At 41.6% G+C, this 14,496-nt stretch overlaps 1 protein-coding gene across 19 annotated transcripts in view; it reads left to right on the top strand.

Annotated features, from left to right (window-relative positions):
• PLEKHA6 (pleckstrin homology domain containing A6) overlaps positions 1 to 14,496 on the top strand; it is a 1,822,600-nt gene that overhangs the window by 1,566,853 nt on the left and 241,251 nt on the right. For all 19 annotated transcript variants that reach the window (XM_044076969.1, XM_044076965.1, XM_044076964.1 and 16 more), the window contains one exon: positions 1,249 to 1,398. In XM_044076969.1, coding sequence (XP_043932904.1) covers positions 1,249 to 1,398 — 150 coding nt within the window. The remainder of the gene's footprint in view (positions 1 to 1,248; positions 1,399 to 14,496) is intronic.

Genomic DNA, 14,496 nt, shown 5'->3' with positions numbered 1-14,496 from the left:
GAGTTAAGGGCAGAAAGTATATTAAGGCATGAGAAGTAGGGGATGTTAAGCAGGGAGACTGCAGTGGTAGGACCAGTGACTTTTAAAGTGCTCTTTGGTGGCTGTCTTAAATTGTATAGGATTATCCACACACATCTATATATATATATATATATATATATATATATATATATATATATATAAAGTAGATCCACAGACACACACACACACACACACACATATATTATATATATATATATATATATATATATATATATATATATATATATATATATATATATACATACATATATGTATCTACTTCATATAATGGAATTAACAAAATGTCGAACCTTTTAACGTTGAGACAAAATCATTGGAAGGTTATATGAGGGAAACTGCATAATATCAAAAGTTGAAATGTCGAAGCGCATTTTGTGCATGTCAGAAAGTACTGCCTTCATAAGAACAGATTCTACACTTAAATTAAACAAAGGAAACAAATGGAATGGAGATAGTCGTACAGTGAGGATCAGGAAATTTATCACTTTTTTCACTAGTCTCAGAGTTGGTATAGTTAATTAGCAGGGGGTGTGGGGTGCAGAGGGGGCTTGCCACCCAGCAAAATTGTTGTTAATGGTGCTTTTTTGTTTTTGTCATTTTAAGTGTAGAATCTGTTCTTATGAATCCAGCGTGATCTGCATTCATAAGAATGCTTTCTGACATGAGCAAAAGGTGCTTCAACATTTCAACTTTTGATATTATGCAGATTCGCTCATAAAAACTTCCAATCATTTTGTCTCAATGTTAAAAGGTTTAACGTTTTGTAACTGAATTTTATGAAGTACGTCTATATATATATATATATATATATATATATATATATATATATATATATATCTATATATCTATATATATATATATATACACACACACACACACACACACACACACACACACACACACACACACACACACACACACGCACACACACATATAGATAGATATACACACACTGTGTGTGTGTGTGTGTGTGTGTGTGTGTGTGTGTGTGTAAAAAAGTGCTGACTACCCCGATTCCTATGTGTTCTGTCTCTTTTGTGGAACATCCCTCTTCTGTCAGGTACACCAATTTTGCAATTAACTTTTTAACATATCATTGTTCTTGAATGCATTAAGTAGTAGCGCCTTAATGAGGTTAGAATTACTTGTTAGTGATAACGATATTGAACTAGGAATTTTTAAGCTGACATGCCTTGCTAATTTCAGGAGACCCTGGAGAGTGCTTTGATGTCCACGCACCATGACTTGGAGTTATTTGGAAACCAACCAGTCTTTCCAGAGAAACTTTTACACAAAAAGGAGTCCTTGCAGAATCAGCTCATCAACATCCGCGGCGAGCTTTCTCAGGCTTCCACAGTGAGTCTTGCAAAATCCTAATGCTGTAAGATGATGTGTGTAATCTCTCTGTTAGACTGTTTAAATGTTGCACCTTTAAGGAAAAAAAAATGATATATGACTTCTGTTGAGTAAATGCAAGATCTTGGTTTTATGTAATGGCCCAATAGCAACTCACTTAGAATAATTGAAAAGCTGTGCTAACATATTCCAGCTTTCTTAAAGTGTGTTTTCTTTCAGCCATTTTACATCATTTATCTAAAGTACATGTGCAGCTAATAAGTCCTCAGTATGGAATGCAGTAAACTCCTCCAACATTGTTCCCACTGGTTGTGAATCATCACACATGATCTATGCATGCATTTTGTCTGACTGTTGCAATGGATAATGAGTAGAACTAGTCCTCTGCCAGGACATGGTGTGTTAAATATGACCTCACAACACAAAAGCATTGTTGAGTAATTACTCAAGTTATGTCTGCATTTTAATCATGTCAAGGTCTTGCTCTCGAATGTACAGTAATTTCAATGAAACGTTCATCCCCATATTTGAGGAAGTGGCTGTTCCTCCTCCCAAAGGTTATGAAACAAAACAGTTTGTGTACTGTAGAAAGTCCTTCCATACTCAGGGATGCTGCTTTCATGGGAATGAAACAAATTGCAGAATATTTTCATACATTAGATAGTTTATAACGTAACACATCATTTTTTTTTTACTGTGATTTGCTTTCCCTTTTTTATATAGGGTAGAGTGTTAACATGCTCTTACAAGAAAGTTTCTTCTTCAAAGTACATCGTAGAAAGTGTTATAGAAATTCTTTGTACTGGAGTTCCATGCACCATATGTGTACAGCGGTATCATGTTGGTGTAAGTACTGCGATTTCACAAGTAGCCTGTCTTTTGATAAACAAACTTGTTAACTATCCACAGTTGTATGTGCATGCATGTGTGATATAGTAGAAAGGCCTGGCAGTCTAATTCTATTTCCCCTCCTTGCCTAGTAAACTCCTTGAATGGCAGTAGCTGTACATGTGGTCACTATAGGAGTCGGCTATGAGTTGAAATTGTGGGTAGAAACTAAATTCACTAATGTCACTAGCCCTAGGGTGCATGGTATGCCATTTGAGGCTTATAAGTAGCGTAGCCAGGGTGGGGCGAAGGGGTCAGGCACCCTGGGTGAAATTTGTTAGGGAGAGTGACTGGTAGATCCAACTTTTTGTTTAATCATTTAATTTTTATTTTAGTTCTCACATAGGTCAAGGTGACAATTGACTTTAGGACATGGCTTTCCTCTAATATTTCGACTGCCAGATCAAATGGACTTTTTTTTCTCTCTGTCTTACATAGGGTTTGAGGGACATGTAGGTGTTAGGACCTGGCATTCCTCTACTGGCGAAGTGCTAGATGCAGAAGCAGTACAAGCTGCCACAAGAGCCATCTATGGCTTTAATAAGTAGTAACACTGAATGGCAGATGAGCAACGTTATTGTAGAAATGTATGCTACTGAGTGAATGAAAACCACAAGCTGTCCTAGGCTGACAAAATGCTGTGGTCATGAAAAGTTTAGAAAAAATATATCCCCACCTATCTATAAAGGTATATTAGCAACATTTCAAAACATTGCTGTACATTTGCAGGTGGCAGCCGGAAGTGCCCCAAAACTATACAGCTGGAGTATTACAGATTCACAAAAAGATTTCATCAGTACTGAGCCACACTTAAGCAGCAGCGTGTATATGAAATATGAAACATCTCCTTCCCTGAAACTCTCTGTAAAAGCTTTATAGGCAGGCAATGGAAGTTTATAATTTCGTGCCAAGTATGGACTGTGTTTTAGCGACGCAGACGCATGCATGGGTCCTTCGGTCGTCCTTAAAGATGCCACCATAGAGTTTTTGTTTTTTGCTGCCACACCACAGGGGATAGACAAGACAAGATGGTCTTGCAAAAGTGGGAGGGTGTTCCCTCCCCTCTCTCAATGGTTCTTGTGCCCATGCACTTAATCAGTGCTGTGGTAGGGATATTTGATGTACCATGCAAGGTTTTTGCACCTACTTTATTGATTATATTTCTGCCCTGCTGCAGTACCTGTCCTGTGCAGCAACAGCAAGTATTTAATGATGGTTAAAATTGTGTGTGTAGTAATATATTAATTGAATACTTGGATTTTTGTTGAGCAACCCCCCCCCCCCCCATGTCAGTGTAGCTCAGCTTGTTGCAGGCAGTGGTCACTGAGCATGGGGTGGCTGCGCTAAGCTGCGGTGAAGCTGTTGCCACATTTGGAAATGGTTCATGAATTATTTAATAGGGTTGTGATCAAAGTACCCTTAATGAACTACTCATTCACGTGGAGTGTTAGATGAGTATTTCAACACTGGCTGACTCTGAGCCACTCTAAGATCCGATAATGAACCATCTTAGGTCTTTCAGTGGCAGATTGCTTGTACTCATTACCAACTGATCACATTTTAGTTTATAATTCTTGTCTGTATATTCTAGTTAAGTTTTGCAAGAATGTATGCAGGGCACTTGAGGTATGATTTGAGATGCCCCAGTTTACCAGGATGCATTAATGGCATTTTACACTGTACCTCTGTCTGCAGTGGATCCATGTCAACAGAACAACACTTTCAGTGATTCTCATTTCACTGAAAATATTTTGCTGAAATCACTTTCATCGAACCTGAAAACAAATTGTTTTGTACAGTAGGGCAAGCCCCACTGCAACCCCCTTGTGGTAGGAGGGACACCTCCACAACCGCAAACTTAAATATACCTACTCCAAGGTTGCATAACAGTGTTTAGTAAAGGGAATTCTCCACTGTTGCTGTAAGTGATTTTGGTGAAATATTTTCCCTGAAATGGGATTCATCAAAGTATGTGTTTGACAGAAAGACATGTTCCCCTTTACTATCCCAGGGTGTTCATAATGCTTTCATACCTATTCATATTTAATGTGGTAGACTGCCGACTGATTTCTAGCAGAGAGCAAAAAGTAGGACCAGGAGACTGGTGACAAGTGTTTAGTTGAATTCCATCGATAGGTCATTAACAAGCTTTGGAAAATCAATTACATTGGAAGATGACTTTAAAAGTTGGATGTATTTTAAAAAGCCAAAAAAAGTTTTTTTTTTTTTTGTAAATGTCCCTTTTTAAATCAGTTACACTGTGTATAGATATTAATTTTTAAGCAACTGCAAACAATGATTTAGTTCACAATGGCAGATGATTTGTTTTTGCAGTACTGACTTAATAAAATAATCAGCCAACCTTAAAATGTAAAGAATAAGGAACTCAAAAAGATCTGGAAATGTAAGTGGCAGTGACTGTGAGCATAAGTCAGCATTAATTAAACAAATTTAATGCAGTACTACATGACCCGCGGTGGTGGTGCTGTGGTAGCGTTGTCGCCTCACAGTAAGATACTGTCCGGTTTGATTCTCAGCTAGAGCGTCTTCTGCGTGGAGACATGCATGAATGGGCATACCTTCGTTGAAGGTTGTGCGTCAGGGCTGGTAACTCAGCATGTAAAAATCAACTACCAATCATTAGCGGACCGGAGCTCTGCTGTGGCGACCCCTAACCGGGAAAAGCCGAAAGACACAACAATGCAGTACTACATGCAGTATTGTTCTGCACCTCATCAAAATGTAGCTGTTATGATGGGTTTAGTTTTTGTGTGGTTTGTCTAATAGAAAGTTAACATTTTTTTTACATATTCCAATATTCAAGGATGAAAGATTTTAGAACTACCCTTCTGTCTCCATACATTATGTCATACTGATTTCTTTTTTATTTGTGATACCACAGTAAGGGGTATATTATTTCCAGCACATAAAGATTCTAATGAACCCAGTCTGTGACTTTTGTACTCCGTAGGCATATATAGGTTCCACTGAGTTGGGTGACAGCTGTTTAATCATCAGTATTTGGTCAACTGTACAGACAATCGACACACGTGTGAGATCAACAATGCTTGGGTAGTGGAATATTCCCTTTCCTTGAGGATTGTGCAATCTCAGAGTTAGTATATATAATTAGGAAGGGGAGTGGGTGGGAATGATTATTTATTTATTTTTTTGAAGTAATATTTGCATCCACGGAAAAGCAGCCTCACCACATATGTACCAGGAAGATGACATTCACATTTTCAACGTAGACTGTATTTATTTAATTATTTGACATTTGTTTACTGGGGTGGATCGAATGAGTCTACAGAACCCGTTTTCAGTGGACGCCCAGGGAGAAAAGCTCCACATATACAGTACAATACAAATACATCATATTGTATTGACAAGTGACATGAGGAATACTGTGTAAAAATACATTGACAGAATGTAAACTAGGTTACAAGATGTACTACACATCTGGGCAATTCTTTAGAGTTATATAATTATAGACAATTTTAGTCATGCTAACAGCATATACATAACCTATGAGCAGATAACGTGTACAAAAGTAGTATGTAGGTAGTACAATGTATGACATCGGCTGTTATAGTACATGAAAAATTCAGGGAGGAAAATAATAGCAGAAGAGTTAGCGATGCAGAAAGATAGTGAGAGAGAAATATGAAGAATAGAGGCATTACAGACTGAGCAGTAGCTTAAAGATATGGTATAGAAACAAAGGAGGAGTTAGGAGACACTTAGGATCTTGCAGACTGTGAAGGGGTGACATGTGACAGAAGAAGAAAATGAAGCTAGTGTGGAAGAGGAAGAGCCGAGCATTGGGTTGGATTTATACAAGAGCAGAGCCATGTAAAGAGGCTTTAAAGCAGGTTAGGCCAAACGTAGACCTGGTGTAGCAAGAGGTAATGAATTCCATAGTTTAGAGACATATTATGGATAGAGATAGAGACCTGGTTTTTTTTTTTGTTTTTTTTTTGTGGGTTTTGAGATAGCTAAGATATTTTTGTCTTCTGATCGTAGGGATCATAGGATCATATCATAGGAAGTTACTAGGCTATTGGCCCTGAGGCCCTTATAAGACTAGCGAAGAGTTTATCCCATGTTTAGACAAGTCAGCATCCAAAGCCCTTGTCCAGCAGGGACACAGGTGGAATCCCAGGGGTGTATTTTTTGTTTCCCATCCAGTTAACCAGCCTGCATTTAAAAAGGGATAATGAGGTACTCTGCTTGATGTGGAGAGGGAGTCTATTCCACAGATGGGGGAGTCTGTGGGACACAAATCTATCCACCAACAAGTCCTATTGATGTCTCAGACCAGGTTGAGGTCATGCGTGCAGGTCACTCAAATGGAGCTTGACTTGCTGATATGCCACAGTCCCATCAAGATGGGGTCTGAGATTGCTTTGTATGCCAGACAAAGGTCACCTCTGAGAAGTCTGTATGAAACTGAGTAGAGGGACAGGGCTTTTAACTATCTGTATAGGGTAGATGTTTGAGGCCCTGGATTCTCTTGTTGAAGAACATCTGTGGTCTCTCCAGCTGCTGCATGTGCTTTACGAGGTACATGGCGAAAGGGGCGTTATACTCAATAATTGGCCTTATAAGGGAAGAATACATGGATGTTATGACTTTCTTGTCCCTTAATGAGATATTCTTACTTATGAGGTGGGCCATGTAGAAAGCTTTCCATACAACTATCAAGTTGCTATCAACCTGGGATCCCAATCCCTCATGACTGATTGCGTGCTTAGGACATTGTTATTAATGTGATATGTGGGAACATCACTCTCCTCAAAGGGGATGATGATGCATTTTTTGGCATTCAGTGTGTTTGTGTATGTTTCTGGCACCAGTCATTTGTTTGGCTGAGACCCTCTTGGAGGATGTCCACATCACTTGGGGAATTGATGACTGCACTCAGCTTGCAGTCATCTGCAAACTTGACCAGCTGTAGACAACTGGTTTTGGCCTGGACCTTAGAGAAATATATCCTGAATAATAGAGGCCCCAAGACCAATCCCTAGGATATGCTGCTCATTATGGGTCTACTGCTTGAGGTAGCTTCCCCTATTTTGATTAGGTGGGTTCTCTCAGTGAGCCATTTTGCTACCCATCTAGTAACATATGGATTAATGCCTAGTAGAGAGAGTTTATTTATTATGCCTGAGTGGGGAATAGTGTCAAAGGCTTTGACCAGGTCACGGTAGGTGGTGTTCTCCATCTTCCCCTCGTCCATGACTGTCTCAAAGAAGTCGACCAAATTTAACAGACATGGCCTCCCCTTGACAAAGCCAGACTGTGTGGGTTGAGTGTTTGAAGGTTGCCAATGACCCTGTTAATGAGGTCTATGATAATCAATTCCATGGCCTTGCTATAATTTCCCAGATTGGTGGATGCTCCACCTTTGTGTAAAGGGCTGATAGTGGCTGTCTTCCACTCGACTGAGACAAAGCCAATACTGAGACTTTGGTTGAATAGGGTGCCTAATGGTGCTGCAGGTTCCTGCCTGAGTTCATATAGGATGCAGCCTGGGATGCTATCATGTCCCATGGAGGCTATATTTTTTGCCTTTGAGAGGGCAGTGATGTCCTGCTCCCTAGAGATTAGGGGAGGGGTCAGGTACTGGGGATGTCCTGATTTACTGATGGGGGAACAGAGGAGTGAAGTTTTCACTGAATCTGTCAGCCAGTAGATTGGCTATATATACAGCATTTGTGTATGTGGTGTCCTTGACAACCAGTTCTGAACAGATCTGGGTGCTTCCGTTGAGATTGTGGACATAGGTGAAGAAGGCTTTATGATTATCTCTAGTAGATGTGGCCATTTGGACTCAAAGTTGGCTTTAGAGGATTTCACAAGTCATCTTATTTTCTGCTTCAGGCTAAGGAAAGATTGCTTCCAGTTGGACACCTGTTCCTTCTTGTTCCTGGACAGCAGTTTTTTATTATAAAGTTTATTTATTGCAGATGTCCACCAGACAAGTTTACTCTTCCTTGCGGAGGATGATTTTGTCCTGTCATGTATTCCTGATTCCATGCATCTATGTAAATGCTCGTATAGTACTTTGGTATAGATTTGGACATTGGTGCCAGTTCCTACAGAGGGGGAAGGGGTTGTGAAGCTATTTATACCATCCCTCAGGCAGTTGTAATCAGTTATGGAGAAGTTTTTTTGTTTGACCCTAGTTAGAGAGAGGGTCAGGGGAGATGGTGACTTTGAAAGTGACTGCTTTATTGTCGGATCTTACCACGGAGGATGATACTGTAGGGGTGTTGCAGTGGTTACTCATGTTGGTTAATACCAAGTACAAGATATTATCACCTCTTGTGGGGATATCAACTAGCTGTTCCAAGGCATTTGCATTAATAAAATCAAGTAATCTCTGGGCATTTATTTTCTGGCATGAGTACTTTTTCCAATCTATGGTTGGATAGTTAATATCACCCATTATCAGGGTAAAGGGTTAAATCTTGATAGACTCGAAGAGGTCCAGATAGGTGAAGTTGGCATCTTGAGTCAAATTTGGGGGCCTGCAGCTAGCTATGATTGGAATAGGGGTCTTGTCAACGGTTAACTCACATGGAGTGTCTCCTGTGCATCATACTGTTTGACCAGCCTGGAGGTGTGTGTGTCTTTAATATATATTGAAACTCCACCTCCTCTGGATTTGCTGCCCACAGTTTGGGGTCTGAATGTATGATAGGATGAGTAACCTGTTAAGGCTAGGGTGCTCTCTGCAGCTTTGAACCAGGTTTCTGTGACTGCACAAATGTCAGCATCTTCCAGGGTTAAGAATACTTGCAATGAGTGCAGTTTCATGTTTAGACTGCTAGGATTTAGCAGTTTAGTTCTAGTAGCACTTTTCAGTGATGTCTGTGATATTTAGAGTATATAGTAAACTTAGCTACTTTGTTGAAGTACTGTTCCATCTTACTTAGGGTAGAAGTTTGTTAGTAAGTTAGGATAGGGGCACCATGAAGAAGGGAAGGAAGTAAAAAGGTTTTTGTTAGGGAAACTTTGGTTGCTGTAGTTAAGAAATGTTTGTTTCTATATGAGAGTCCAAGTTTTTAATGAGTTTTCTTTATATTTTGCTGTATATAATGTTCAAAGGAAAGTTTATTGTCAATGATTACTCGTAGAAGTTTGGTTTCCTACACTATTTCTGTGACGGTGTTGTTAGATGCAAAGATGTTGAAATGTTGGGTGACAGGAGAGGTGTTTTTGGGATGGAAGAGTACTAATTTAGCCTTCTTTGGATTAAGAGAGTTGGGCACTTTTTAGCCAGAATTTCACTGCAGTAAATGAATGTTGAGTTTTTAAAAGCAGTTCTGGTAGTGACTGAGCTGTACAGATTATGGTGGAAACATCAGCTTATTGAATGAAAGTTCCAGGGTGGGAGGAAGTGTGAAGGTTGTTAATGAAAATTTTGAAGAGTAGGGCTCCAAGATTGAAGCCTTGAGGAACTCCAGTACTGTTGTGGAGAAAGGGTGAGAGTTCGTTGGACCATTTCACTGCTTGTTTACGATCCTTGAGGTAGCTTTGAAACCATTTTACTATGTTATGTGAAAAGCCTAAATTAGACAGACTGTTCAGTAGTACTGGGTGAGAGACCCATATCAAAAGCCTTAGAGAGGTCAAGGAATACTGAGAGGCTATAGCAACCTGTGTCTCTGGCCTTATTCACGGTGTCTGTAAAGGATAATAGGGCTGCTGTAGATGTGCTGTGGCTGGGTTGGAAACCATGTTGGATATGGGTTGAAAGATTGTTGTTCTTCGTGTTTCACTGCTGCAGTCATTACACTTGGGTTATCTGCCTGCCCAGTCGGCCCGAATACCAGATTCTTGGGATTTCCACATCGGATGCTGTTGCCTCTTCCATGATGTCAGGTCGTCAGGGGTATAAAACATGCAGCCGATGCCATCACATCAGCTTTTCTTGCCATGTGGGAGCCCGAAGCAGAAGCAGTTTGCAAGTGCCGGTCGGCCGCTACCTAAAATTTTTGTTTTTTTCGAGTTTCAAACCTGAAGTCTTCTAAAGCTAAGTACCCCATTGGGGATCCTTTTTTCTTGCTCTAACCGATGTCAGAAAAAGTTAACAATTGTCTTGCCCGTGGAAAGCAAATACCTCACAGAGATTTTCATTCTTACTGTGTCACCTCTTTAGGCCCAGACCATGACGTTCCTCACTGTCAGTTTTGTGCCTTGTTCAACTCCAGAACTATTCATCATCGGGCTATCTTTGTCATTAAATTCTTTCGCTCTCATTCTCCGTATTCTGAAATGGCTTCTTTAAGCCTTCCAACTTCCAAAAAAAGTAAGGATAAAGACAGAGACAGACCGCATAGGTCCAAAACTGCTGACAATGCTTCCATTAAGCTAGTCGCCAGTCCGCCGGTACTCAGTGAGATGCTTTTGCAGCCCCTGATACCTGCTTCTACAGATTTGCAGGCCTCTACTGAGACCCATTCAGAGTCCAGTGTGCCACGAGATGCTGCTTCAACTATGGAACCTGCAGATGTCTCTACCTTGGATGGGTCCGGAGCCACTGTGCAGGTGCCGGCTTCTGAGGGTGTGTTCAAGCCCTCTGATGTTTGTATTAAACTGACTACTTTGTTTTTGACTAAAACTACCAAATTTCTCAGGCCCAGAGTTCGCACTACGCCTAGGAAACCGACAACCAAAGTGCATTCTCAAGCTCCCATGCCTCAGAAACAAATGCTTAGAATGGCTAAAGACCTTATTACTTTAATTAGGGGAAGCCAGCCTTCCACCTCTAAAAGACAAATAATTAATTTTCCTTCTGATTCTACAGACCATGAGTCCAATAACTCTGACCCCTCTGATTACCAGGACATACACTTATCCACCTATGAGGATTCAGATGCAGAGGATTCCATTCCCTCTGCCTCCCCTCCTGAGGACTTTCATTTCAGTGAAAACTTCCCCAAAAGCAAGTACTTTCTCTTCTCGGTATCAAGGCTTTTCAACCTGTTCTAACAGAGCAAAGGGGACAGGCTTTCTACTCCAGACTGTTTCTGGTGCCCAGAAAAGAAAACTCTTGACATCCTGTCCTGGATCTGTCAATTCTCAACATCTTCTTGGTGCCACCAAAGTTCACAATGCTTACACTCCAACAGCTGCTGCCCATGCTAGCCAAGGACTCCTGGCTGGTCACCCTAGACTCAAAAGAAGCTTATCTGCAAATCCCCATAAGGGAATCTTGCAGGAAATATCTACGTTTCAGGGCAGGCTCTATGCACTATCAGTTCTCTGCACTTCCCTTTGACTTATCTACTCCACCCGAGGTATTCACAAAGTGCCTGGCTCCAGCCATTGCATACTGCAGGCAGAGAAACATTCAAATGTACCCATACTTGGATGATTGCCTGATTCAAGCAGACAGTCAGGAATTGCTACTTCAGTACCTGACATTTGTAAAGAGACTCCTAACTTCTCTGGGGTATACCAACAACGAAAAGAAATCACATCTAGTACCTGGCCAAGAAATTGTATTTCTGGGAGCAAGCTTGAACACAACTTCCCAGATGGCATTCCTTACTCCAGAAAAGCAGGTTTATTTGACAAATTACTTCAAACTACTGGCCACCCAAACCCAGCTATCTGCAAGAAAAAATAGTGCAAGCTCTAGGGTTCATGGCCTCATGCATTCTCCTAATTCCATATGCAAGACTGCATATGAGAAAACTTCAATGGTACTTAAAACGTCTCTGGTGTCAACATTCACAGGACCTGGAAACAGTGATTCCGATCATACCTTGCCTAAGGACAGAGTTCCTTTGGTGGGCAGAGGTCTGCAACCACAACAAGGGACTCCATTTCACTCAACCCCCCACTGCCCAAAACCTGACAACAGACGCATCAGACTATACATAAACGCACCTGCATATCAATCAAAAAGAAATGTTAACTGTACAAAATGCACTGACAGCCTTTAAATACCTTATCCTTCCAGGACAACTCTTGATAAACGCAGACAACACCACAGTCATGTGGTACATAAACAAGCAGGGGGGAACTCATTCCTACCCACTCTACAGATTAGCCATGGCTCTCTGGAACACAGCCTTGAGCAACTAAGTACACCTGCAAGCTCAATTCCTGCCAGGCAAACAAAATTCACTGGCAGATGACTTAAGCAGAATTCTAATGGACCCACATAAGTGGAAACTGGAACCCAATTCATTCAAGCTTCTAATCCACAGGTAGGGGACACCAGAGGTGGACCTCTCTGCTTTCCTCCAGAACCATCAATTGAGCAAATTTTGCACCAGAACTCCCCACAGCCAAGCATGGAAAATGGATGCCCTATCCTTTACTTGGGAAAACCTCTCAATATATGCCTTTCCCCCTCTGCCCCTCCTCTCGAAAGTACTATTCAAGATCAAACAGGACAGGCTAAGGACAATCCTTATTGCACCAGACGGGCCACACCAGTACTGGTACCCACTTTTATGCAGTCTGACAACAGTGCCACCCTGGCACCTGCATCAGATCCCCTCTCTGCTGTCCCAGCAGGAGGGCCAAATTTTGCATCCTCAGCTGCAAACCCTGAACCTAGCATCCTGGCTTATTCTCTAAATACATCACCAGCAACCCTCAGCAAACAGGTGCTGGATGTCATCCTTGAGACCAGGAGGCCTAGTACTAGGAAACCCTATTCAGAAAAGTGGAAAAGATACTGTTCTTGGAGCCAGTCTCAGGGAAAGGACACAGCCATGTCCACCTTACCTCATATCCTAGATTATCTAGCAGAGCTGCTCCACAAAGGCCTATCCTTCTCATCCATTACGATTCACGCCTCTGCCATCTCAGTTCATTACAATACTGAGCCACCCCTCTTCTCTCACCCTCTGGTCAAACAGTTCCTGAGAGGAGCTAACAATTTAAGACCCCCGAGGAGAGCTCCCACCCCTGTCTAGGACCTTAACTTTGTACTAGAGAAGCTCACGCTTCCCCCTTTTGAGCCTGCTGCTACAGCAGAGTTAAAATTCCTCTCTTGGAAAACAGCCTTACTTCTAGCCATCACTTCAGCAAGAAGTGTGCCTGAGTTACAGGCCCTTATGGCTGTGGAACCCTTCATTAACTTCCATGTGGATGGGGTTTCCCTCAGAACTAACCCATCATTTATGCCCAAGGTGGTTTCCAGTGTGGCTTTAAACCAATCCATCCATTTACCAACCTTTTTTCCTAATCCTCAGAATAAAGGGGAAAGGATACTGCACTCCTTGGATGTGCACAGACAGCTTAGGTTCTACCTTGACAGGACTAAACTGTTTAGAAAATTTGACCAGCTGCTAGTCAGCTTTGCTACAGGGGCAGAGGGCAAGGCCATTTCAAAGCAAGCCATCTCCAAATGGATAGCGCACTGCATCCATTTCTGCTACAAGCACCATGGAAAACCTACCCCACAGGGGATCAAAACCCATTCCTCTACGGCTACCTCAACCTCTAAAGCATTTCTCAGGGGAGTCCCTACCAGGGACATCCTGGAAGCTGCAATCTGGAGTTCAGTACACGCCTTCACCAAGCATTACCACTTACCTATCTTTTCTAAATCCAGAGCTGGATTTGCTACAGCAGTCTTACAAGGCCTGCTAGCCAGCCCTAATACTTTTTGACTGCCTCCACCCTTCCTCAGCTTTGGGAATTAACCCAAGTGTGATGACTGCAACAGTGAAACACGCAGAACATAGTACTGTTGTGTATACTTACCATAAATTTAGATGTTGGAGTGTATTCACTGTTGCAGTCCTGGTTACCCTCCCTCCAGCCCCCTGACTTTTATATACTTTCTACCTACCCTCTTTTTTGGCCATATCTTATTGCAATGGTATTTACTTTTTACTGGAGGTATTCCACATCAGGTAATTGCTTCCTATTTTGGGGGCTCCTGACATCTGGGGCAATAAAAACTGATGTAATGGCATCGGCTGCATGTTTCATACCCCTGACGACCTAACGTCATGGAAGAGACGACTGCATCCGACACAGAAATCCCACGATTCTGGTATTCGGGCCGACTGAGGGCTACCTGCAGGCAGATAACCCAAGTGTGATGACTGCAACAGTGAATACACATGAACATCTACATTTATGGTAAGTGTACACAATTGTACTTTTTACAATAGGTATTGCATTACCTGCTGATGGATACCTCTTTTGAGAATTTTGGATATGGGTGACAAG

This window comes from Protopterus annectens, chromosome 7.part0 (genome assembly GCF_019279795.1).
Source record: "Protopterus annectens isolate FY-2018-M chromosome 7.part0, PAN1.0, whole genome shotgun sequence".
Lineage (NCBI taxonomy): Eukaryota > Metazoa > Chordata > Ceratodontiformes > Protopteridae > Protopterus > Protopterus annectens.
The sequence above is the reverse complement of the archived record's forward strand: the minus strand, read 5'-3'. Positions and strand labels throughout refer to the sequence as shown.